The sequence below is a fragment of the Centruroides vittatus genome, unplaced genomic scaffold, assembly GCF_030686945.1.
Source record: "Centruroides vittatus isolate TY-2023 unplaced genomic scaffold, ASM3068694v2 contig_1891, whole genome shotgun sequence".
Classification (NCBI taxonomy): domain Eukaryota; kingdom Metazoa; phylum Arthropoda; class Arachnida; order Scorpiones; family Buthidae; genus Centruroides; species Centruroides vittatus.
In genome coordinates, this window is record NW_027121163.1 from 119,293 (window position 1) to 146,134 (window position 26,842).

Here is a 26,842-nt window from a genome sequence, read left to right on the forward strand (position 1 = left end):
TTTCATATGAACAGAACAAAAGAATTGTCTTTAATGTAAATACTAAATCTTTCTGTACAATGCAGACAATCAGACTGAATATTTGATTAAATACAGATTAGACTTCTTGCAGCAAACTTGAAGTTGATTCTGACTGAGCGGGTAGAGAGACAATGGTGGGCGGTGTCGAATCGCTTGCCTCCACGAAATCTAGAGCGTGTTTTTCTTCCGAAATTGTTATGGGCTGCAAAATTTTCTCTGAAGAGTTGTCGACAGTCTGCACATTTCCTACCTCGACGCTGGGCGAGATGATGGTGGTAGGATTAGAACCATCCTGTTGTTGAATGGTCAGATAAAACTGTTCGTGTTCTGCCATTTCCTGAGTAGTCGGAGCAGGAAGTTGAATCGTTATAGTCTGCGTGCCGTCACCTGCGGTAGTGGTGGTGGTCACACCTGCCGGCAAGTTGACGGTACCACCCTCGTGGTTAAGAGCACTGAGACAACTATAGATAAGTTGTGCAGCACTAAAATTTCCTGGTAAAATTCCTTCTAACTGTTGTAATGTTCCTTCGGTAATGTGCAATTGAGCCGGCTCTTGAATCTCTTGTTGTCCGTTACTATCTTCGTCCATCAAAACCGAATGTTGATTACCAGTTGCGGTACTCAAATGGAAACTGGATGTAGATGTTGTGGGAATTGCTCCTCGTTTATGGTCTGACATATGGTTAATGTAATTGTCTTTACTTACCGATCGGAAAGTACACAGTGCACAGGCATACAAACCTTCCATTCCTGGATGTTTATTTTTCAAGTGCATTTTATAAGATATTGCCTGTATGATAAAAATTTTAAAAATTATTTTAATAAATTAATGTAGATTTCACTCTTCAAAATTATACATACCTGGATGCATGCATAGGGGCAGTGAGGACATTTGTATGGCTTAGTACCAGTGTGCCTCATGCGATGACGACGCAACGAATTATGGTCTCCCGTTCTGTACTCACAATGTTCGCACATGAAAGGTTTCTCACCTGTATGTTGGCGCATGTGCAACTGTAACATGGCCTTCCTGGCACTCATATGCCCACAATATGTGCATGAATAAGGTTTTAACTTATTGTGAACGGCCTGTTGGTGTTTCCTTAAACATTTAGAATCTGAAAACGTCCGATGGCAAATGTCACATTCTTGCTCACTGTACCATCGCTTTTCCGGCATATTTTTTCTGTCCAAATGAATTACATTGTGATTACGTAATTGACTCAATTGTTTGAAACCTTTTCCACAGGTAGTGCATATGAATTCTCTATCTTCACTGTGTATTCTCTACATAAAAAACAGTTTAATTATAAATATTAAACACTAATTGCAATTTACTACAAATTAATTTAATTAGTCACCAAATAATTAAATTAATTACAAAATAATAAAAAAATAAGGGTAAAATAGCAGGTTATGATTCCATTCAGCAGTCATCATCAGCACGAGAGCATGTGATGTTACAAGCATCACATCTCAGCCATTTTTTACAATACCATATCAGATAAATGGATCCAATCAGGTAGAGCACCCACATAAACACAATCTTGCATCACCCACATGGTAATTATCATCTGAATTATTTTAACATTTAATTTTCTTTATCAAACATGTTCAATAGACATTCATTAAATCAGCACCCTATAATCCACCTGGTAACCTGACATTCTCTGAAAAACTAGCCTATAATCTGGCATACTAATATTACACAAATCAGAAATTGTTTTGATGTGTGATGTGCTAAAGACCCTGTGATGAAATACAGTAAATGCATCAAATAATTACTATATGCAATGAATCATAGTCAATGTTAATCTTGTCAATAACATGTTTGTTAACATTTTTGCAAGTTTTTCAATCAATCTTAACACAGTATAATCATCTTCAGACTGATTAAAGAGAGCGCATAAATGAATCAAAAGCATACAACGTGTACTGGTTTTGCTTTATTTTGTTATGATAATGCGACATGTAGATGATCTGCACAGGGAAATGCCTCCCGGGAAGACTTTCTATGGGAAACTGGCCCCTATTTAGGCATTACAAATATGAAAAAACCTGGAAAACTCTGTGTGGCCAGCCTGGTGGCAAGGTGCATGACCAGCATCCAGTGGTTTTATCCACTTGGCTGCTGGTGGCCACATGTGCACTGGTACAAAATATGCAGCAATGTCTGCTATGTTTGGATTGCATATGACTATTTGAATTAGCAAAAGTATAAAAATGTCTGGTAATTTAGTACCACACTAAGGCTGTAGTGCATGCTTACTGTAGTTTAATTTTAAAAATAATCTTCTCATATAGAAATCAGCTAAATGGCCATATTGTTAAGTCACATAGCTACTGCACTATGAATAATCAGAGTTTGAATCAAATAGGTAATCGTGATTTCTCAGACAAGATTCATAGTATCATTGCCTGTCTCTCTCTGGTGAGGTCTGAAATTAACTGGTAATAATTACAATTGATGGCAGCTATGTAACAGTGTACTACTGTGTTTTTGTAATTCATATCGAAAATAACAATAACTAGCTTACTTTATGATTATCCAGTTTAAAGAGACTGTATGTTTTATAGCCGCAAATGGGACAAGTGTGCAAATCCATATCAATACTGTGAATCTTCCAAAGATGCATGGCTAAACCACGCCAATGATCGGCTTTCTCGTCGCATTCCGGACAACAAAACGGCTTATCGTCGGACATGTGACTTCTGCCGTGATATTGCAGATTAGCTTCAGAGGTAAAACTGTATCCGCATCCTTTCTCATTACATCTGAAAGATAGACAGGAAATAGTACATAAGAGAATAATGTGAGAAAAACAGATATAAACAATCTAAAATTCAATGCAGTAAAACCTGCCTAAAACCGAGTCTGAATAAACAGAAAAATTCTTCGGAACAGAGTGATTTTTTATGTTAAATCTTACTATATGCTGGAAACAAAACTTATCTAATGTGGAAACAAAAAAGGTTTTTGGGTACAAAGAATGCAACTTAACCCAAATAAAGAGGAAAATTAAGATTTTGCATGTAGAAAGTACATAAAATTGCATCCAAATACAGTCGCAGTAGAGCATGACAAGTTGTATTCAAAAGTGATTTTGAACTTTTTCAGAGAAACAAAGATCACACGACAAGGGGACATACAGAGACACGATCTTTGTTAATATTAGTCTGATATTAATTAACCAGGAACAGAATCAAATACGTTTAAGAATCGAGAACTTACTAGAAACGAATGATTTTCTGAGAATCAAGTTCACGAACAAGCAATAAATGTAATTTGTGAAAACAAACACAGTGCTGCTGATATGCCTTGTATGGAGTAATTAAAAAAATTAAAAAATTAGTAACTAACCAGTACAGAGTATTTGAAAACAAATTGATAATTAGCCTACAGAGATCAAAGTAAACAATTAATTATTGTATTAAATTTCCCCAAGAAGCCAGACAACAAAATAATTCTTTTTACCTCTAAGTTTTTCTCTAAAGTTTGTACCTGTTACTGTAATGTGATCAGAATTTCTGACAATAGAACAAAGCGTTAATTTTTTGTACTCAAATTAGATTGTTTCATGTTAGCTAAACATGTTTGAATTTGGAAATTATCAAAATGTGTACACACATTAGCGAGGTCGAGGCCAAAGTTTTAAACGCGAAAACGTGTACGTCGGACGTTCGGCGCCACTTTCCCGTAAGCCTAGAAGTTTGACAATGGTGTTTGGAAAGTCAGTGGAATCATGCTTAACATTCCAAAGGCCGTTGTAAAACTTCTAGGCTTACAGAAAAGCGGCACCGAACATCCGACGTACACATTTTTGCATTTAAAACTTTGGCCTCAACCTCGCTATTTTTTGACATACAATAGTGTGTAAATTATGTGAAAAAATGATTAACCAAAATCAACTTCAAAGAGTACAAATCAAATTCCAGAAATTACATAGATATTCTACAAGCCCACTATTGATCTATTTCATTTTATGATTATGTATTTTTTACTTTGAATTCAAAGTTTCATCAGTACATTGTAAATTGCAATGAAAAACTAATTTATTAAAAACAAGCAGTAGACTATTTTTTCACTATTTCTATCATTCATACATATTAAATTTCTATGCCTTAATCTTTTTCTCACTATTCTACTAGAATTAAAAGTAATATTTTTACTAATAATTACCTAGCACTTCTTCCAGCAGTTAATTTCTTAAAAATATAAATGTTTTGGCCTCTTCGGTGACCCTATCTAGGTACTGTATGTGAAGTTGTCATCAAACTTTTGGAAGCTCGTCGAAAACTTTTCCCCTCTGCTCGTATATCCGAGGAGAGCTGCCAAAGAGGTCACAAACATTTGTATTTTTTAAGAAAATAACTACTGGATGAAGTTTTAAAGTCCTAGGTAATTATTAGTTATCTAGTCACTTTATTTGAGGTATTTATTTTTTTTCTTTCCTTAACAAATGTGACTGGTTATTTCAAGAGGAAGACGGAAGGAGGAGGAAGAAGAGGTGGTTATCCAAAAATGTCCTGCCTCAATTATTTCAGATAACTGACACTATCCTGTCTCTTTATTTGATAGTGTATTATTTTTATGTTTTTTCTTAAAATTTAGACACTTCCCTAATTTGTCTAACAGATAATCACTATTACAAGTACATAAAGACCATTAATAAGAGAAAGTCAAAGACTATTTTCATTAGCTGCTTCACCTAACAGAAGTGATTGGAGTAAATTTTAAAAATTATCCGAAATGTATTAGTCATGATTTACATTTCAATAATTATAAACGTTAAAGTTCTCATTAACCTTACTTTAAAAATATATAATCCTACCTGTAAGTTCTATCTTTTGTGCTCTTCTTTCGAACCCGCCTTTTCTTCTGACCGAAATAATAGTCTTCTTCTAAAGCCCGAGGCGGACGGACTCGTCTTTTACCGGAGCTCTCCATCCTTTCGTCGGATTCGTCTTGGCCGTTTTCCATATAATTATTGCCGTCCATCTCGTTTCCTAATGCTTCGTCTTCGTCCTCTTCGTCGTCGTCGTCGTTTTCGTCTTGAAGAAAAGATGTAGAGTTGTTTAACAACATTTTAGTTCGGGGTCTTCCTCTGCGTTTCATTCCAGTAGATTTATTATTAGCAGCCAACTTCAAATTGTGATCCTAAAATTAGAAAAATTAAATATATTAAAATCATTACAAAATAAAATAATAAAATTATAATTTGTTCGTCAGTTAAATTAAAATGTTAAACTAAGTTTGGCTTTATACCAAAATACAATCGAGTGACATTTTTTCTTTAATACAGTCCGATTGCTACCATTAAAATTACTGTAATTTACTATAATAAAACTGAAATATTTTTAAATGTTAGATGCAAAATAAAAATAGTATTTGTATAAAGTTGACAAATCAGTCTTACAAGTCGATAGAAAAATTCAATTACTTACTTTATTAATGTGCTTCCGACATCCTTCCAATGAAACAAAACCTCGACTGCACTGACCACACAGGTATATATGCTGCTCTTGAACGGGAAAAGCTGCGGTTACTTGAGACGTACCGGAATCACTAATATCGTTGCTACATTCCATGTCTAACTTAGAATCGGAATTCAATTGACTCGAAGACAATGCATTTTCGGTCTCGCCATCGAACTCTTTTGGTACTTCGGTTTTATTTTCTTCGATAAATGCGTTTGTTTTGGCTTCATTTTTATCTTTAGATTCTAAATAATTCACAAATATATATATTGTTAAACTTTCAAATTTGCTAAATTTGAAATTATATATGACTTGTGTGCTAATTTAATCTAACTACTAAGATTCCTACATATATTATAATTTATTTATCAACTAAATTAAAAGATCCTGACAAAATGTCAGCATTAATGATTTTTTTTAACTCCTTCCATCTTGTAGACACTAAGGAGGCCTCTTTTTTATTTTAGCAAGTCCTTTATGGTTTTGCAACGAAGCAGCGCAATGGAGAGGGATGGGGCCCGACATATCCGGAAGGACTGCACCCTGAAAAATTCCTGGGATTTTTCGACCTGCCAGGTCTGAATTGGTAGGCTGACACCTTAACTGCTTGGCCGTACGACCAAGCAGTTAAGGTGTCAGCCGAAGGTGTAAGATTTATAACAACTATTTGTCATTTTGCTTTATTAAATCTTTAATATAAGGAAAACATGCTTAATAAATAAAACTGATCCCTATTTAGATGTTAGACATGCAAAGAAAACTTATAAAATTACACAATGTCGCCCTTTAGTCGGACAAATCTGCAATCAACTCCAGTCGTTCGGTAATTTTATCCTCTCGGTGATTGTTGTGTTAACTACGAAGAGATCCGAATGTATCAATGGTCTAACTATTGTAAACAATGTGAAAAGTATTCTAAAACTTATATATAAATAAAGTACTGTGATAAAATTTTTAGTTTTCTAGTAAAGAAAATAACACTGGTTCCCCCAGAACTCTTTCCACCATGGGCACTAACAGGGTCTTCTTTCCCAATCCACTGTGGATTTGGCCAGGCTTGCAATGATGCAGCCGATTGGTGAGAAATCAGGCCAGACATGTCTAAGACAACCCACTCCCAAAAAAAATTCCTTGGGTCTTTAAACCCTACGGATTTGATCCCATTTCCCCTAGAGTGATAAGTTTAAATCTTTATTTAAATTTCATTTTTTTCAATCAAAATAATTTAACTTCACTATAACAACCAATAAGTGACTCAATGATTGACAAATAAAAATGATTTGCCTTAAATTTCGATTACAAATTCTAAAAATCCTGTATCAGTTTAAGTGTAACAACAAGGAAAGTAAAAATTACATTTAAAAAGTTTTTAATTGGCGACAGAATTAAATACAGAAGAATGAAAAAATGTCAACTTTACAACAGTCCTTCCTGCCACTTAAAACCTATGGAGCTTCCTGTATAATGGAGTTATAAGCTAATACATGGGAATTTGATTTGACTAACTAGGTAAAGAGGTGTCCGCTATTAGTAAAACTCTATTGAAACGAACATATTTTGAAAACATTCGTGACAAACAATGTACAGAATGTATGAATAAATTATTATTATAATGAATAATTTATAATAATCGATTCATTGACACAACCCTTTAGCATGTTCTATTCACAAATACAAAAAAAAAGTTCTATACTTTTTCCTTTAGGACAAACTTTTTATCTATTAAATTTAGGTCACAGTATTTCTATATTACAAGATTTTAGCATGTTGCAAGATCACAGAACATTTTTAATTTAGCATGTACGTTAAATTACGTTCACTTTCAGCAAATAATTATTGATATTATAATAATAAATTCTTCATTATTAATGTACATATTTCAGAACAAAGTGTACTGTGTAACAGGTAATTTAAATCTTAACTCAACCAATTTATGTTCCAATGACGGCTTTCTTATTGACTTGTGTTTGATCCGAGACCAAGCTTCCAAAGAAATAACAAGTTTCGTGCTTGTAATCGTTACAAGTATTAAAGATAGATGTAAAATATGGGTTATCTGGTAAGACTTGCAAGTTACGTCGATCTTTGTTTATTCTTTTACGGTTAAAGCAGAACGCAAAGTAAGGAGATAAATGCCAACGACGGGGATCCACAGTCAGTGAGAAGTCTGCAAAAAGTCTAAAAGCTGCTGTCGGACTTTCCGCCAATTGCGTACCACGGTCCGGGTGCATCCCATTAAACTCTTTGCCGACTATACGTCCCCGCCATCAAAATAACTTAAGCATGTACTCCTTATTCAACACCAAGCTTTATCTATAAAAAAATAAAACAAAGACTGACACAATTCCTATGGTTTCAGATTTATGAGACATCCTATATAAAGAATCAGTACTAAAAATCAGAAATTTATTTTAATTTCAAATACTTTCCTATAAATATAAAATTCTCTTAAGATATTACGCTTTTCTTGTCATATAACAAAATTCAATTGATTATACTTCATATTAAACAAAAAAATATACATGAAGTTTTTACATGCCATGACAAAATATTTTTTGGTACCCCTTACCTATATTTGTTATTTGTTGCAAAGAATTGCTTTCTTGAAGGGTAGATGCGATATTTTGACTAGCATCTAAATGGCAACTTCTAATATGAGACATTAAACCGGACTTCCAAGCACAACAAAATCTACAAAATTTACATTTATACGTTGTTACGACATCCATAAAATCTTCTAATCTAGTACTTGTGGCGAGAAAATGAAGATTGGTTTCTTCCGTCAGCGATACATTTTCCAGATGAACCAAAGACGAATCGCCGACTGCTAAATCCGAATTGGAAGCAGTTAAAGTTCCTTGCTCGTCGGAGACGATGCCGTCCGGAGGCGGATCTTCGGTTAGATGTATTGTGTACATCGTAGCCGGCATATCCCCCACATCTAGTAATAAAAACAATCGATTTTCAATTTTTCCAAATAATACAAATTCGTACATGCTAGTAAAGTATAAAAGCATCACAGATTCAATTTATAAGGAAACATTTAGTTGTCAACACTAAATTGTTTTTATGACAGCTTAAAGAAAAACGACAAATTATTAATTAAAAACAAAATGATTTAATAATCATTTTTGGGTATAAATGCATTCTAAATAAAGCAGGTAGGACCTTATCGGATTTCTAACAATGCTCACAAGAGTAAAAAAGTCGAAACGAACACAATTCTAATGCAACCCTCGGCGAGATAATTGCCTCCAGAATTTTTGTGACAGGCTCAATGAAGCACGCGGCGAGACTCTGGTTGCATCTTAGGAGTCGGTGCAACAGGCTGTTATTGGGCTACTTTAATAATCCGACTAGAGGTATCCACCCACCTCTAGTCGGATTAATTACTAATTAATTATTAAAGTACTTTAAAAGGTCTTCAAAATTCTAGATTGGCTGATTTCGAGAGGGGACTACACGTGTAGACAATCAGTTACTGTGAATTTTTTTATTCCTATAGATATGGTCTATGTCTCTGATAGAGTCCCAACTCCCTCATTCACAGTTGCATTTGTATCCACTTTTTAGTTTAATAAAAATGTCATCTAGAATTTCTGCTTGCAAAATTAATCGTTCAATTTATCTACCAGTCCATCAGTGGAGTGCTTAGTGCAGATCTGACATCATTATTTGAACTGTTTTCACTGATTAGTAAATAACACTTAATCTAAGCTGTCACAGTTTTGCAAATTAAACTGTTAATGTTAATCGAGTACTCGACTAACATAGTGCATAGCCGTAATAAAAACAATCTACAAGTATGCACTACTTAATGACAAACCACACATATGACAGAGGCCCCATAAAATTGTAATGGGGCTGAAAAATTTATAGCCATCTGCACCATTTCTATGTTTAGATACCTAAATATTTATTAGTGTGTTAAAATTGCGCTACATCCTGCCTACTGTACTAACACACTGTGAATTGTTTTTTATGTGCACGCTTGCAGAATATAACTCCCGCATAAATTACAATCACACATTAAATTAACGCTTCATTATTATTTAAAAAGTATTTAGAGTAATTTCATATATGATGATGATTAATTGGTATTAAATTTAATGTTAGCAATCTCTTTTTTATTTAAATATGATTTAAACAAAAACAAACTAATACAAATTTTTGAAGTCAGTTTTCAAAAACTATATGATTTCGGGTATTTTGGGTACCCAGGTAATGCCGATACTTTTACCAAATTATCTTGGATACCTAAACATGAAAATTTCTAGTGTTCAGCATCAGTTTATAATTTTTATGGGCAACCCACATTGAAATATTTGTATTTATTTATTTTCTGTAATAATAGCGAGGTTGAAACCAAAGTTTTAAATGCGAAAACATGTACGTCAGACATTCGGCGCCGCTTTCCTGTAAGCCTAGAAATTTGACAGTGGCGTTTGGAAAGTCGGTGGAATCGTGCTCGACATTCCAAACGCCACTGTCAATTTCTAGGCTTACAGGAAAGCGGCGCCGAATGTCTGACGTACATGTTTTCGCATTTAAAACTTCGGCCTCGACCTCGCTAATAAGTGATATTTACAAATAGCTTTAATCATTTTTGAACTTTCAAAATATGAAAGGAATGCATTCTGAAGTACTATTGTAAAAAGTACTATGTGACAATTATAACTACAATTAGTATGAATGGTAAAATACTAAGTGGGGGTGAACCAAAACTTTATTTGCAAGGAGACTTAGTGCTGACTGCTATTCATCATAATAAAACCTAAACTTTGTACATTTATTTGCTAGAGACTTAATGGATAACATTTGAAACTCTAAATACACAAAGATTTAAAATTAAAATTACAGTAATTTAAAATGGTAGCAATTAGTGTTTCTCATTTACCGGTCTTGTCTCGGGATTCCGGGATAGAAGTGAACTGTTTCTCGGGATCCCAAGATAGAATTAGTTATTTTTAAGATATACAAAATATCTCGAAATCAAATGATATACAGTAGAGCATCGGTTATCCGACCCCCGATTAACCGACTTATCGGTTAACCGACCGCGTTCTGGTCGGCAAATTCGAATGTCCGCTAGTGATGTGGTGCTACAATATTTGGTTGTCTTGGCTACTTTAATATTATTTTTGTTAAATTTTTGCATGTTTTAGCTGGCAGCACTGGCTCGACCATGAAAGGGAGGCTAGTATTTAATTCAGGCCTAATACACTATACTAATAATGTATTTTTTCATACTTTTCGGTCATCCGACTTTTCAGTTATCCGACCAACCCCAGTCCCCAATTAAGTTGGATAATCGATGCTCTACTGTAATTATTTTTCTTTTTTAAAGTAATTTAATACGTTCTGCAACCTCCAAAATCATATTAATAATGCTGTGTAAGATATATGAAGCGTGCAATGCCATAAGGTTGTAAATGCCAAAAATCAAATTTTTCAGGAGAGAGAAAAAACACTTTTTCTAATGAACAAACTTTAATCAAATGCTAGAAAAATTATTTTAACAATTTATAGTTTGGAATAAAACATTGGGTTTAATTTCAAACACCTACGAATAATAGTAAGGAAACAAAAAAAGTTTAAAAACAGGGTTAGAGCCATAACGTTGTAAATGCCAAAATTGTGCAAGTGCATAAAGTTGTAAATGCCAAAAACGATTGCAGTCATAAAATTAATGTTTCTACAGCTGAAAAACAGTTTTGAATACCAAAAACTTACATTTAAATTATTAAACACAATTTACAAATTCAATATCAATTTTAACATTAAAAACTGAAAATAATCTATTAATGACTTGAACTGGGCTGTAATCTTTATCAATAAGGTATTAATTTAGTGTAATAAAAGTTAAAACGTATTTAAAAACTTCAAATTTGAAAGATTAATGGAAGTCCAAATATCATTTTGAAATATCAAATAATAAAATGACAGGTTAACTATTAATAAACTGGCATTTAGTTATCCGGTTCTGCAAGCATCTCCTTGTGCTATTGGATTTAAAAATGGTATCATTTTACCAATGTCAGGTTTCTTCTTTTGAGGAATCCCAAAATGGGAGCGAGCAAGAGGAAGTGGAAGATTTTTGAAATCATCAATGCTAACTCCATCTTTCAGCACATTAAGCCCAGTGCACCATCTTGCTGCTTTACCTCCATCTTTAGCAATCATAACTTTACCAAAGTTATTTGATGAGAGTCTAATTTGGGATGCTGTTGAGATTCCCAGGTCTTTTGTATTCAAAAATGCGTGGGCAATCGATTTAAAGTCATGAAATTTCTCAAATACGATGCAGGTAAAAGGGTTTTTGGTCCCTGCACTTTTAATGATGTCCACAAGATCCTTTAGTGTGTAGGCTTTGCATTTTTTCCTCCGTTTTTCAATTAGAGCAAAGTCTCGATCACAGCTGAGAAATGTGTGACCCTTTACAGGGTATTTATGTGTTATTTCTGAAAATACATTATTGGCCAATAACACCAGATACATGGCTATCACGTATTGATTTTTGTTTTGACCAACACCATTGTCTGTCCACAAAGTCAGCTTCTTTCGGTCACCAATAGCAGCCTCAGTAGTAATATAATGGTATATACAGGATGATATTTCCAAAGACCCTCTTCCTCCAAAATTCTCACTCCACAAACACATGCATCCTTTCTCTTTAATTGAATCGTGAATTCCAAGGTTGTAGCATGCCAATTGTTGAGCATAATACATTTCAGTGTGTGTTAATTGTGGTATATACATTTGCTGCTGCAAGTCAAAAGATATAACATACGAATCTGAGGTTTTAGCATTTTTTGTGTCATCAGACATGTCTTTTGTGGTTACTTCAGCTCTGTAATGATGTAATTCCAGTTCTGTTTTTGCTGATGCATCACCAGCTTTTATTCGTACATCAAGGCGGTCACAAGTTGAGCAAGTGTCCATGCGAGGTCTTTGAAAAGACAGATTGAATTTGGTCAGAGAAAATTTCATTGTACCATTGTCGAGTAACTGGGGCTTTGCTCCCAGCATACTGTTGACAATATTTCTCAAGGAAGGCTCTATACATTCTGCTAACATTGAGATCAGGTGATAAGTACATTTTATCTGTACTTTTGGCTCGAGCATAATGACTTTCTTCACTTGGAAAACTCTTAATGTGCTCAATTATTTTTTCCGTCCACAACTGCTTTTCAGTACATTTTCGCTGGCCTCCTCTTTGATCAGTAGCATCCATTTTTCCTTCCAAAATCTTTTCTCTAATCAACTGAATTCTTCTTGCAGTAACCCCGAATGTATTACACAAAGTCTTAAGGCAAACTCTTATTTCACTTCCACCGGGAAGAAGCAAATGATAACTGAAAGAGTGTTGCCTTCTACTTCCAGAAGGATGGTGGTACTTCCCATATCGTCTCCTTTTTATCATCTGGGGATGAACAAGTCTTTGAAGATAACTCTGTTGCTTATTGTAGTCAGCCAGTTCATAAAATTGTTGGAAGAGTTCCTGACGGTAAGCCAACGTTACGTTTTTGCAAGCGAAGGAACACTTGCATGTCACCTGTAACATAAACAAAAAGTTTGACAAACTTGTTGAAAACAGTCATATACAAGTTGTTACCCATGCATAGACACAATAACTATCCATATCTTGCAAATCTCAAATCTACGTCTATATTTTTGAAGTATTAAGTCTTTTACTTACCCCTGTTGGTGGATCCTTTCTCGGATTAACTTTCTGTGATATGGGAGAAATGTACTCTAAGCCACTATTTTTTTGTTTCTTTCGAATGTTCTTCTTCCATTTTTCTGCACATTTCTTTCTTCTTTTAGGTATTTCATACTTTAAGGAATTCATTTCACTCGTAAAAAACTCACTGCGTTACAAATTGGAATAACAAAATGATGTAAAAGTAAACCGTAACATTTTACGCGCCAAAAGTCACGTGGACTTGCGCTTTGGCGCTTAAAACGTTATGGCTTGCACATAACGTCATCTTCAAAATATAGCCACTTAGAGCGCCACAATCGCCACAATATTTTTTTGTAGGAAAAAACATTGCATTTAAAATTCATTTCTTCAATAAAACGAATTTTGAGAAAAATGGCATTTACAACCTTATGGCATTGCACGCTTCATATATATTAAAAATTACCTTTGAATTACGTAGAAATTTTCACAAATAGAAAAAAATTTATTAAAGTTTGCTGGAGACTGCATACGACGACAACAAAAAAATGCTTTAAATTGAGTTGAAAATTTAAAAAAAAAATGAACTTAGATCAAACTTCTAACTTAAAAAGTAATTTTCATTTTTAAATAAGACATAATACAAAATATTATTGTAAATTTTTATAATAAGATTTTAAAAAACAAAGATGGTCGATACTCCGATCGCTCGATCTGGTTCTTATTTAACTAATGAAAAGCCTGCTACTGAGAATGCCCTTTCCGATTCAATTCATGTGGGTGGAATCGTCTTTAATGCATTTAAGAAAAGACAGATGTTGTGTTTTTTCACCTGTAGCCTGGAAGACTTCTAGTTCACTTTTGAGATTGTAGTACTTTTTTTGCTCTCTAGTATTCTCGATTTGTCTACCTCAGATGCTTTAATAGAAACATCAAGCTTATAGCCCGATAATTCGGCAGTTCATTTGTCTTTAATAATCGGGTTTATGAAGAAAAACTTCATACTTGCAGACTGTACTCGTTTGTATCCTTACCCAATTTGCACAACTTGGCGTTACGCAGTTATTGAAGCTACTGGGCATGGTTAAAAATTAAGACAGCGTAAGCACAATTATTCAAGATATTACAGGTTATGACAAGTAAAGAATTTTGAGTCCTGCCACAAATAAGCTACGTATTGATTATTGCCCATTTGTGACATGCCATAACGAGAAAAAATTTAAAAAAACTAATAAGTAGGTTTAAAATTATGAGTTAATTATACTTTCTATTGGCAAAATTTCCACAATCTTAACACAAAAGAAAATTTCTAAGAAATTTGTGGGATTTCCCGGAACGAGAAAAATTTCCCCGAGTTAAAAAAAAAACAACCGGGATCCCGTTTGAGAAACCCTAGTACCAATGTTAATTATTATCCAAGAAATAGACAATGTACACCAGTTGATACAGTAACCATCTGAGAGCACCATAAATAAAATTAGCAACTCTGCAACAGAAAAGGAACATTCATCATTGTGCACATACAAGTAATCTGCAAGAGTTGCAGAACCCATAGAATTATGGTTGCTGTAGGAGGAGTGACAACAAATGTGCTGAGCAAGCATGGGAAGAATTTGAGTATTGGTCAGATGGGTGCCATATGACGAGATGCACGCATTGAGAAATTGTAATGGGCAAATGTGAAGCTTGGCTAGTTTTGCAATATTTTAATATACATCACAATGTTTTTGGATAATAATTAATGTGACTACAATAATTAAAATGGCATCATTCTTTTTGGAAGATCCTACATATAAATTAGTAGTACACGACGAGTCAGTCGGGCATCATTAACTTTCCGTGTTGGCAAATCTATTCCTAACAGATAAATTTTCATTTGATCAGTACAAATAAATTTATTCTCTCACTGTATTGTCAAGTTGCAACATGGATATTTAGTAAATTGAACATCTTACAATGACAAAAGTAATATAGTGGTGATAAAACGCTTACCTGCATTAGTTGTTACCGAAATGCTTTCGCTGCCGTCAGCTTCGGAAATATGCAGATTTGTTTGATGGTCTTCGTTTGTATCTTCTGTCATATGTAAAAGGATTGGTACGCCATCCTCGTTGTTATTTGCTGTAGTATTGACGCCAATCTGGATTGTTTCACTTTCTGACGTTTGCAATTGAGAACCATCTACGAATTTCAAATAATTTTATAAAATTAAGTAATATCAACTATATGTCAGTAATATAAATTATGACTGGATTATTTATAACTAGAAATTTATGCAGCAAAGCCCCAACAGGATAAAATGCACTTCTATTTTGTTGCAAGTACATCACAGATTACGTATGCTGGGCAGACTAAGCCATTACATTTATTTTGTGAATATCGACATGTAAAGAATCTGCATAACTACATAAACCAAAAATTAATTTATGCACAATTTGTTTTTTCACAAATAAGCTAGGTTCACACTGTCGTATGTGCTATTATAAGTAAACAACACAAACACTAACTTAAGCAAAATGAACTCAAGGGTTCATTTGGCCACGACTGGCCTAACGAACCCAAGTTCGGTAAAGGCAAAGACATTTCAAACTCCTAACGAGCTGGACTAATTATTGCCAAAACAGCATAAATGGACAGTTTATATCTAATTCACATTAGTTCATATGGCACTGTGAAGCTGGATTAACACATAATATATCTCCGGTTTTTATTTTCTATCCATTTGTGATTTTCAAAAACCCGACCACAGCACGGATGCACGTATGTCAGATCACACCGTATATCATAAAATTAAAATATATAAAAGAAACTTTACCTGCTGCAATATGTTCGATAAAAAACTGGGCAGTAGATTCGCCATCTTGCATGTTGACTGTCGAAATAACCGACCCTTCTTGAGAACTATCTCCTAAATTTACATTCTCGTTAATATGTTCTAAAATAGGAGATTCGGAAACGACTAACGTTATCGGAAGCGAGCCATCGGTAGTTTCCACCATGCAATTTCTCTCTATTGCATTTTCCAAATTTATATCGACCTGAGAGACTGCTTGCTTGATAGTCGAAGAATCTATAATCATCATGTTGGCATTTAGAGGTTTAGATTCTTCCAAACCACTTTGTAAAGAATTTATTTCTTCCGACTCCATTGTGAAGTGATTCTTTTAAGTTTTATTGAATATAATATTTACCTATTTTAGAAAAATTGCTACATAAATATGAAAATATTAACAAAAAACTGTTGAAATTAATTACATTAATAATATATTTTATAACATCAAACGAACGGCCGGATTATTTATCGGACTTTTAAATCGTTTGGCTCGAGATAGGTGGTTTAGCTGTCGTCTTCTGTTAAATTTAATAATTAGAATAACACCTAGCTCTAGCAAAATTAATTAATTAGCCTTAAATAGCCCAATAAAGAATCTGCCTCTTCATTTAATATTTGGATTGGTCGCACAAATTATAATATTTTATATATATATATATATATTATAAACAATAAATCCATAGACTTAGTATTTAAGTATAGTCAAATGATCTGCCAAATTATCAGGCTATAATAAGGACAACAATTCAATTATACCCAATAATTTGGCAGATATATTCTACATCAATAATATTAAAAAACATTTAAATTAAAACATTGTTTAGAAAACTGGAAAACTGGATAAAGCCTGCATTTGGATCCAGGATCAATTTTCAGGAAGTCTTTTATGGGTGATCCGGTCTACAAGTAAACTGGACCCATCCATCCAGATGAATCATTGAAACTGTGGCCAAACCTGTAACGATCTTGTAGTAACACTCTTACACTACAGGGTTTCCCACTTGGGGTCGACCTTTTAAAATTGCAAACAACTCAGCAACACACGCATAACATCACAAAATAGGGCTCAAAACGTTCACTATTTCATGCAAAATTGATTGCATACCGTAAAGAGGAGTAAGTGTAGCCGTACCTCTCGTGCCAATATGGAAGAGATTCCGTTGTTTTTTTGGGATATCTCGACAAATTTGTGGCCACTGTGATCACCCATTTTAAGTCTGCCAGATTTCTTTCTATGGGAACATTTGAAAGGCAAGATTTAAGCAAACAAACCCAGGAAAATCAGACAACCGAAAGAAAATATCCTGTGTGAAATTGCTGTCAATCAATAGCGACATGCTGCAGACATTTGTTAACATGGAACGTCACGTTGCATTGAGTGGAGGCAGGAGGACACTTTCAACACCTTCTGTAATGTGGATTTGTTTAACATTAAATCAGGTATATTCGGGGTTTTACAGCTTGCCTTTATATTTATACATTCTGGAGTTATTCACAATTTTAAAGGATCAGCTCCAAATGAGACATCCTGTATACTTAAACTGGGAAAGTTACATTCATTTAAGAATGACAACATTAACCTAACTACCATCTTAATGTTGCTTTTGGTGCAGACATCCATTCATCACAGTACTTCACAAAGGCCTGCTCCTACTCCAAGTCAGTCCTCTAGCTCTGGTCTCCAAGAAAATGGATTATAAGAACATACCACTGATCCTAGCCACATTTTCATTGGAGGTTTCTTTGCCATATTCAGATATCAATAGCATCAAAAATGTCTGCTGGTGATCATGTTATTAAATTTATTTATTTTCAGATAATACCAAAAAGGCAAAACAATTATGGATTAACCATTGATTTTCCATCAACTGCTGGTATTTTAGATTATTTATAGTTAAAATACTGTAGTTATCGCTGTCATAATAAATATTGTTACTTTATAACCAGTTACGTAGGTTGTTATTTAACTGGTTAACTTCTTTAAGAACTTAATCTTGAACAGGAAAATGAAAGCTAAGGGTAAGTTGCAAATTAATTTATGCTTACAATCCATGTGTATATCAAACTACGTAATCGTCATGTTAAAATTTTTTAAGTCTTCTACGTGTAGTATGTACCAAGTTTATAAAAAATTGTAAAAATATCACTCACAAAATCTAAAATACAGTTCATAGATCGAAAAGTGAAAAGGAAAACAAACGTTTTCAATTGCCTAGAGCAGGGATGGCAAACCTTTTTGAGTCTGCATACCATATTGTAAGCATACTTAGCTTTAAAGATGTTAATGCGTGCCAATATCTTAGACTTCAAATAATGATATTTAAAGAAATAAAACGAATACGCTTTAATTCGAATAAATGTAAAAAATGTGATTGAAAAAAAAGATGATCAGGTAATAAACAGAAAGGATGATTGAAAAAGACAGAAATCATATGATACATTTAGGGATTACAATCCAGCAGTGTTTTCAATCCAGCTGGATTTTCGCTGGATTGAAATCATTCCGGCTGGATCCAGCGCAGATGTATTTTTGGTGCAATAAAGTGTTATCTGTCTATCTAGAACTCTACTAATACACTTATTTGGAAAGAACACCTCTTATGGTATACTCTGCTTCAAGACTCAAGTTCTTGAATTCAAGAAACCCTTTTACATCTATATCTAAGGACTCAACTAGTTTGTGAGCCTTACTCGAATGTTTCCCAAGAAAATGCTATCAGGATCTTTGTAACTTTGGAACACCCACTTTACAATCGTTGCAAGAACTTCTGGACAACTAAATGAAATGAACTATGCTAGTCGACAATCGACGTCTCCTGACGTATATTAATTTGCAGTGCAGAATGCACCATACTATGCACTGCCTTTCTACGGCAACCGTTCCAAGTGTTCTCTGTATTACGGCATCTCACAATGCTATCGCCATACGGCCACGTGCATTCAATATATCACCATCTGTACTACGTATCCTGGAATTATAATACGTACATCTAGCACTACAGGAACACTTGACTCATTAACTTTCTTTGGTTGTCATGCTTTAATTTTTTTTTTTAGGTTAAGTTTAATTTATTTTTAATTTAACTATTCTTAATGTAATATTGTATCATCCTATCCTAAAGTCTAGTTGGAATGAAATGTCTACTGGAAATACCCTATATTGTAACCTTGCCAGGCCTTCTGGCAGGATACCCCACCTCATGCCACTACCATGTACCGTAACAATCTTCACCATCTATTCTACTCTGTCGATCTGTAAACAAATACCAGCAATTCAATCTGTCTTTTTGTATAAATTATGCCTTATGTAACTACTTACTCTCATCTTCTGTAATTCCACTACTCGTTGCAACTTATGTAACAACTATGGTACAACCATTCTAAGTGTTAATTCTTTCTTTATATTTATATACCATAAATACTGTAAAAACGTTACACTCAGCTATGTTTTGACGGTACTGAGTATGCGCGTTTGTGCCTCAATAAAAATTGAATGAATGAATGTCTATCTATCTATCCAGCAATTTATGTTTTTTTTTAAAGAAATAAAACATTTTTAAAAATTACATAAGAAGCTTTTATTATTTAGACTGGTCACTATAAATCAGTAAAACTTCTTACACATTTAGGTAGAAAACTTAACTTTGGTTCGGTTTAACACTTCAGATAGAGATAATTAACTTTAAATGTTTCGTTAGATTATAATTATAATGCAATCTTTAAGTTAAATAATAGCAAAAGTAATTCTACTAATTAATTTATATTAATATATTATAATAATGTAAGGACGGATAATCAGTGGCTAAGTGGCTATCAGTCTTACCAGTTTTCTTCTATAGGCTCTACATATTAGTCTGTAGTTATTTATAAGTATATAAAACTATGTACTGGAAGTAGAATAAGTTAAATAAACTATGCCTTTATCAATCCAGCAAAATTTAATAAAATAATAACATTTTCAATCATTTTTAACGATCTTTCTTGGTTACAAAAAAAAAATAGAACATTAAATGTGTTCGGAATAAATATAAAAATTAACGGAAAACGCCCAAAGGGACAAAATATAGATAAATAAACAAAATAAATAGCGGAAAAAATATATATATATAAGATATAACAACGAAACCGGCATTGTCTGTTAATAACATTAATTAACGTAAAAGGATCTCCACACGGTAGACAATGAGTCCGCATCTCTATGGTTTATACAACCAGTTGTCATGTGCGCCTTGCAGATTTCCAATCTCTCAAGATGTTTGACCGTTTGCCTATTCGTCGTCGTTTTTATAATTGCCTCTTGATCCCACTGAACGTTAACATCCTTCTGTCTTGCGTATGATGCCAGCGCAGTGTTGTCAAGGTTCTTACTGATTGTATATTTGTGCTCTTGAGCCTTTGTTTTAAACTGCGCATCGTTGCACCCACATAAACAAGCTTGGAATTCAAACGTCAATTGTGTAAAGGCACCGAATATATATACCCATTGTTGAATTCCGATCCTCTTTCTTTTTATGGTTTCTTAAAAGTTTGAAAACAGTGGGATTATGTCAGTATACAATGCGAAAATTATTAGACCTGGCACTACATCTATGTATCTTGTTTAAAAATGGGATGTAATTAAGCACTATTCTTTTTATATTTATTCCAAACACATTTTATGTTCTATAGTTAAAGTTGTATTTTTTTGTAACTGAGGAGGATTGTTAAAAGCGATTGAATACGTTATTATTTTATTAAATTTTGCTGGATTGATTAAGGTATAGTTTATTTATAAGTAATTTAATTATTAATGTTAGTAAAGTAGTGAGAAAGTAATTAGTAGCAGTCTAGTAGTTAGCAAAACAGCAACGCAACGACATAGACTTTTGTGCCATTATTTAGAAAGTTAATTGAGTATTTGCAGATCCAGCAGGCCGAAGAATGTGCTGGATCCAGCTGGATTGCTGGATGAGGGATCCAGCAATTGCAATCCCTACATTACATGCCAGATGATTTCTGTTACGTGCCACAGGTTCGCCATCCCTGGCCTAGAGCAACCATCTTTAGATTAAAAGAATTTGGAAACAGAAACCAAAAGACAGTTGCTGGAGGCAATCGAAAACATTCGTTTTCCTTTCACTTTTTGATCTAAGAACTGCATTTTTGATTTTGTAAGTAATATTTATATTTTTCATCCATTGTAGTGTGTATTACTCATCAGAAATTGTATAAATATACAGGAGCTGCAGTAAGTTGAAGAGCCACAGTTTGGTTGTCACGAATATATAAGTTTGAACAAAATACACTTTTGTCGGACAACAAAAATCAAGAGAGAATTAAAATATAGATGTTTGTATAATAAAGTTTAAATGCAAGATAGAAAAAACAATGCTTACAGTCTCATCTCTAATTTATTAAAATAAATTTTAAAATGCTTTTAAATTTAATTTAAATTAGCTTAAATTATTGACTAATTGAACATTGCATTTGATTAGTCAATCGCTGCCGAAAGTATACTTTTTAAACGGCTTTATTTTTTAATAATTAACGTTTTCCCCTTCCTTAATCACCTGTAGATTCGGAAAGAGGTTCCTCTCGGTCCGCAACTCAAAAGAAGTTTCTAATTTATATATTATGAATATTTAGTAATTTATTTAGTTTTGCTAGTATATATATCATATGATATTGCTCACATGCAATCAAAGCATACATCAAATTGTACCTTAGATCTACACTAATCTCAATTTTACCGATTGGATTTTTATAAAACACACAGATGTAGTTAACAGATGGTCATTGTAAATAATATTTTCTACAATTCTAGTCACATACAACCAATGTTGCAGATTTGAAAAAAATGGATTTGATCGTTAAAAAGTTAACTTTTTTTTTTAACTAAATGCACCAGAGAAAAGCTAGGAACCCGTGATTCTAAATCCTATGAAACTAATGCTATTTTTACTAACAGAAAATAAAATCTTTAAGACTGCTAAGATTATTAATTAAGTAACATAAGCCTAAGTATTTCATTTGTTCAAAATACAAAAGGTTAGGGCTCCACTAAGAGGTAAAAAGGGGCTCACTTTACTCTACCTATTGTATTTATCACTTCAACTATTAAAGTTTTCTTCAGAAAATCATGCTTGATCCAAGGTACAGCATGATTAGGACAAAGGTAAAATATGGGTGTTGTGCCTTAGTTCTAAAAAATCATTTAAAAAACTAAGATAAAAATGCGTGATGCATATCATATTGAATTGGTAAAAAGCATTACATTTTGTTTTTTCATAAATTAACTTCAATGAAAAATTAAAATGTCTAAATAGGACTGAGGTACAACACCATCTCCAATATACAATGTCCACATGAAGAAGCACCCCACCTATATTCATTTAGACAGTGTAGTAGTGGATGCATGTGACTGATATTGCCATTGTGTTAAAGTGGATGCACACAGGTGGAAAAATTAAGGCGATGTTGAACAGCAACTGCTGCTGCCACCGATCACGTCTTTTGACCTCGACAATTAAAATGGGCAATTGGTCCAACCTGTTGTCAATGTTCGATATTGCCTTAATTTTGCTGCCTTTATTGTATCTTGTGTGATCTTATGTGTATTTTAACTGAATATTTACATTTTTAATTATTTTTATCAACTTTCCAGGATGTGGTTTTGAAAGTTTGAAAAAAGTGCAATGTGCACCGGTTGCTGCACCAATGAACTCGTCAATGAATTTTGAAACATATTTTAGAACATCACAGTTCACTGATTTGCTGTTCGATGCATACTGGAATGTACCCGATATTACATCCTGTGACTAAACAGTATATAATTGCACGTTAAAAAAAACGATTAGGTCAGTCCGTAGACTACCTGAAACACGGTTGCAGACCGTCAGTAGTCCACAGACTATAATTTAAAAATCACCGAACAAATGAATGAAGAGAATCTGTAAGCTGAAAACATTTGAGTGATTTTTATGGTTCTATTAAACAAAAGCATTTTTGAATTTGATGTTTGAGAAACTTCCCTGATAAGTACCTTGCTTTCCTTTAATTAATCCAAACTACACCATGCGAGGACCACCACTGCTCTTGCCATTTACGCCACGGATCCAGACATAAAGCCGGATTTTAATCAAGCGAGAGTTATCCTATCACACAGCATACAGAACATCTAGGTTGATTGGAGGCCATTTATATCTACAGAGCTAGCCTCAACAATGATTGTATCAACCACAAGGAGGAATTAACTCTGTCCATAGCATGGCAAGCGCTAATGGACAAAAAACTATAAATATCGTCAATTGCTGGAACGGAACGTGCCCAGGAAGACGTCATCAAGAGGCACGTATTCGAATTCCAAATCGTGTTCCTTTTTAATTTGCATTCTATTGGAAATTTGCCTTTACCCGAAGAATAACAATTTAGGGTTTGAAAAGGTTTGTAAAGAACTATTTTTGCGTTTTTTCGTTATTTTTGGAGTTCACACCAGTAACAGGCTTGGAGGTATGTAAAGCAACTTCACTCTGGTGTTGGTTTAGTGGCGTTTTTAATCCAAACTAATTTGTCGGTATTAATTTATACTTATTGTTAACAGAAGTACCCTTGTAGAAATCATTCATTTAGAAAATATTTTGATTTCCTCATATTTAAATGGTTTGTTTTTGTTTTAATCTAAAATTCTCCAATTTCTCAATTGCTAATTTCAAACAAACATTAATCTTCATTACAGGGTCTGGCAAGAAAGCAGGTGATTATGAACAGAGGTTATACAGATGAAGATTGTCCACAAAATATTGAAACTATTACAGCAAAAATTTGTCATCCAGTCAATAACATATTCAAGGATACGTTGTGCCACTCTAACCATGACATATTTCAAAGATGTGAAAGATATTTGCACGTGAACAAAGATCAATTGTGTGATGCCAACTTCAAAACATAAGTGTGTTGTGGCAAATGTTTTTTTGAAATCCTGTATATGAAAATTTGTTTTAAAATTTTTAAAAATGAATAACCATCTATTTATAATCACCTGTTTTCTTGCCAGACCCTGTGTAAAGCTGGGTCCACAAATTTGACAAATACTGAATAGTGTGGATGATTTACTCAACTAATATTTGATATCTGCCATTTCCCACTCCTTGTCAATATACTGTGCCAAATTTAAAGGGAATAAATAGACAATTATTTGACAATTGACGAAAACTGAATGTATGGAGCCAGCTTAAGAGATAAATGATGGAAAGGACGATCATATGTAAACTAGTGTTGTGTTTAGTGTTACCACCCGTCCAGTCCGGGAATTGACCCATTGTCCGGGTGAACTATTAATTTTGTCCAGGAATTTCGTAGAAATTGTGAAATTACGATGAAACAAAGTTCTTGCAAATGTTGTTATAAATTTACACCTTTTGAACAACGAATGACCTCACACTCACTGAAACTCGTCTGCCATTCTGCCATGTTACTCTGTTCATGCTGACGTGTGACGCGCAACCTGCCTCTCGACCTTTTTTTTTTCTTTTTGCTTGTATGTTACTCCTACGTAAGCCCCTAGTCCCTAACTGTAACTGATTTAGAACCAGCATGCACATTATTCTTTGCATTGTAAAATGACATTGCGCATGCGCCAGGAACTTCTGTTCTCTTAAGCTTTCTCGACCGACCGACTGTTCGAACGAACCTAACCTGCTGTCCAGGTCAACGATTTTATAAAGGTGGCAACACTAGTTGTGTTTACGATCACAATTTTTTCCTAATCATCTATGCTTCTCCAATCAAGCATAAGACTGCTACAAAACCCATCTGTTTGATAATACATTTAAAAAATATAATTCACTAAGCTTCATTACTTCAACAGTTGCACCAATATCATCTTTTACTCGAAGTTGCAAATTTTTCTCTCATATAACCTGCATCAACCAGTATATTTTTAATTTCATAGAGGTTTTACTCTTGCATCTTTGACTATCTTCATAGCACTATTGTCTCTGAAGTCCTCGTGTATCGATTGTGATATGGCACTTCAAATCTCTGCTGAATTTCAAACACGAACAGATAAACTGTAAGATTGTAATCTTAGAATTTGGATGAGATTTATAGCAACTTTGAATTTTAAAGATTTTTAAAATTCCAATTTTGGTTTTATGTAATATTTATTAGTTGAGCATTCCCAAAGATGAGAAAAATACATTCCACAGTACCCAGATCTTATTGTTTAGTGTCTTTTTGGTAAGTTTTCTAATAAAATAGTTTCGTAAACTGTTAATCCGATTATTAATTTCTTTATAACAAAAATTACATTATTAACTTTAATTTTTTTATATGAATAACTGCACAATTAATTAATTTCGATCAAAAAATTACTAGTACGAGTGGGAAAACAATTCAAAAATCACATGTGTTAGATTAAGTGAGCCATACTATTGAATATTTCCATGTAATTTGACAAATATTTACAAAAATATTCATTAAAATAAGACAAATTCAAATGAAAATGTAAATATACATCTAAATTTAGTAACAAATTTCAGATTCTAAATTATGGTACTTATTTTGCTCATATTTACACTATCCAATGCTTTGATTAATTCTTAAAAACAACACCGAATCTTTAATAGTTTATGCTCTTAGATACGAACAGTAATCATTTTCAACCAAAATAATTCTTGACGTATAATTAATAATTAAAAATATAAACGTTTGAAAGAACCATCCTATATTTATCAACATGATTAAATTTCAACAGATAAATAAGCCTATTTGATCTAATCAGCTAAATTATAGAAAGTTATACCTGAAGTTATAAATAGGATATAACATTGTTTCAGCTTAAAAATATATTTTTTCTGCCACTTAAAATATACAGGGTCTTCCAAAATGAATGCTACCAATTTAAATTATTGTAATTAAGTTAATAATTACTCGAGAAGTTTGCAAGGTACACTAATCGATAGTATGACGGTAAGTTTCATCTCCCATCTGCATTCAAACATCTTGTCTCTACTACCTCTAGAAAGCATCGTAAACAAAAATGCCACGACTCCAGAACAGAGAAGGCATTTTACACTCTGTATTACAATCAGTATCACTTGGAGTGTTCCAACATTTTATTATATGTTACATTCTCAAATAATAAACATAATTTCAATAATTTAAAATGGTAGCATTCTTTCTGTAAGATCCTGTATTTCTTTTTAGTTCTTTTTTATTTATTTATTTACATATAAACCCAATGTCAACACTTTTGGGATTATAATTAAAACAAGCAATAAATATTTATGTTTATATTGTTTTACCACCATACAGAGAAGCAAAAATATGTAAATTTACATCGTTAAACCACCTTCAATTGTTTCCATTATAACACTTTTAGATTGTGTTGTCCAATAATCAGCGATTGAAATTAGCAATCTTTGCCCTAGAGAATAAATTTCAGCAGTTATATGGTGGAAAATTGTGCTGTAACTTCTGAAAACATTTTTCAATACCAATTTAGTTTAAAAATCTTATAATTTGCTTAATTATCCAGATCTTTTCTCATCAGATTGCCGACAAGCAGCTTCCTCTATCTAGCATACTTGCAAGCAGATATCCACAACTGGATTTGGCAGGAGTCTCCAAAATTCCCATACAACGTAACGATAAATTCTCGATTATAGAGACGCTACAACCCCTTCGAGGCCAAGATTACCGGAACTGAAAACCGACATCACTACATATAGGGTCGCCAACTCTCCGAATTTGCCGAAGGTTTTTAAATTTTTACAAATAGAGTCCTATTCGTCTCGTACTCACTCGACAGAACAACTGACTTAAAACAGACTAGACGACAACATTTT

At 33.4% G+C, this 26,842-nt stretch overlaps 2 protein-coding genes across 3 annotated transcripts in view; both read right to left on the reverse strand.

Moving 5' to 3' along the window:
- LOC136970051 (calbindin-32-like) overlaps window positions 1-26,842 on the reverse strand; it is a 211,602-nt gene that overhangs the window by 57,848 nt on the left and 126,912 nt on the right. The gene's annotated exons all lie outside the window — the stretch shown is intronic.
- The window catches only part of LOC136970047 (uncharacterized), a 27,990-nt gene continuing 1,148 nt past the window's right edge, over window positions 1-26,842 (reverse strand). For both annotated transcript variants that reach the window (XM_067264413.1, XM_067264414.1), the window contains exons 2-9: window positions 15,999-16,374; window positions 15,176-15,364; window positions 8,069-8,440; window positions 5,467-5,744; window positions 4,854-5,179; window positions 2,559-2,796; window positions 883-1,308; window positions 1-811 (exon numbers count right to left, since the gene is read on the reverse strand). In XM_067264413.1, the coding sequence (XP_067120514.1) occupies window positions 98-811; window positions 883-1,308; window positions 2,559-2,796; window positions 4,854-5,179; window positions 5,467-5,744; window positions 8,069-8,440; window positions 15,176-15,364; window positions 15,999-16,332 (2,877 nt within the window). In that variant the 5' untranslated portion in view covers window positions 16,333-16,374 and the 3' untranslated portion in view covers window positions 1-97. The remainder of the gene's footprint in view (window positions 812-882; window positions 1,309-2,558; window positions 2,797-4,853; window positions 5,180-5,466; window positions 5,745-8,068; window positions 8,441-15,175; window positions 15,365-15,998; window positions 16,375-26,842) is intronic.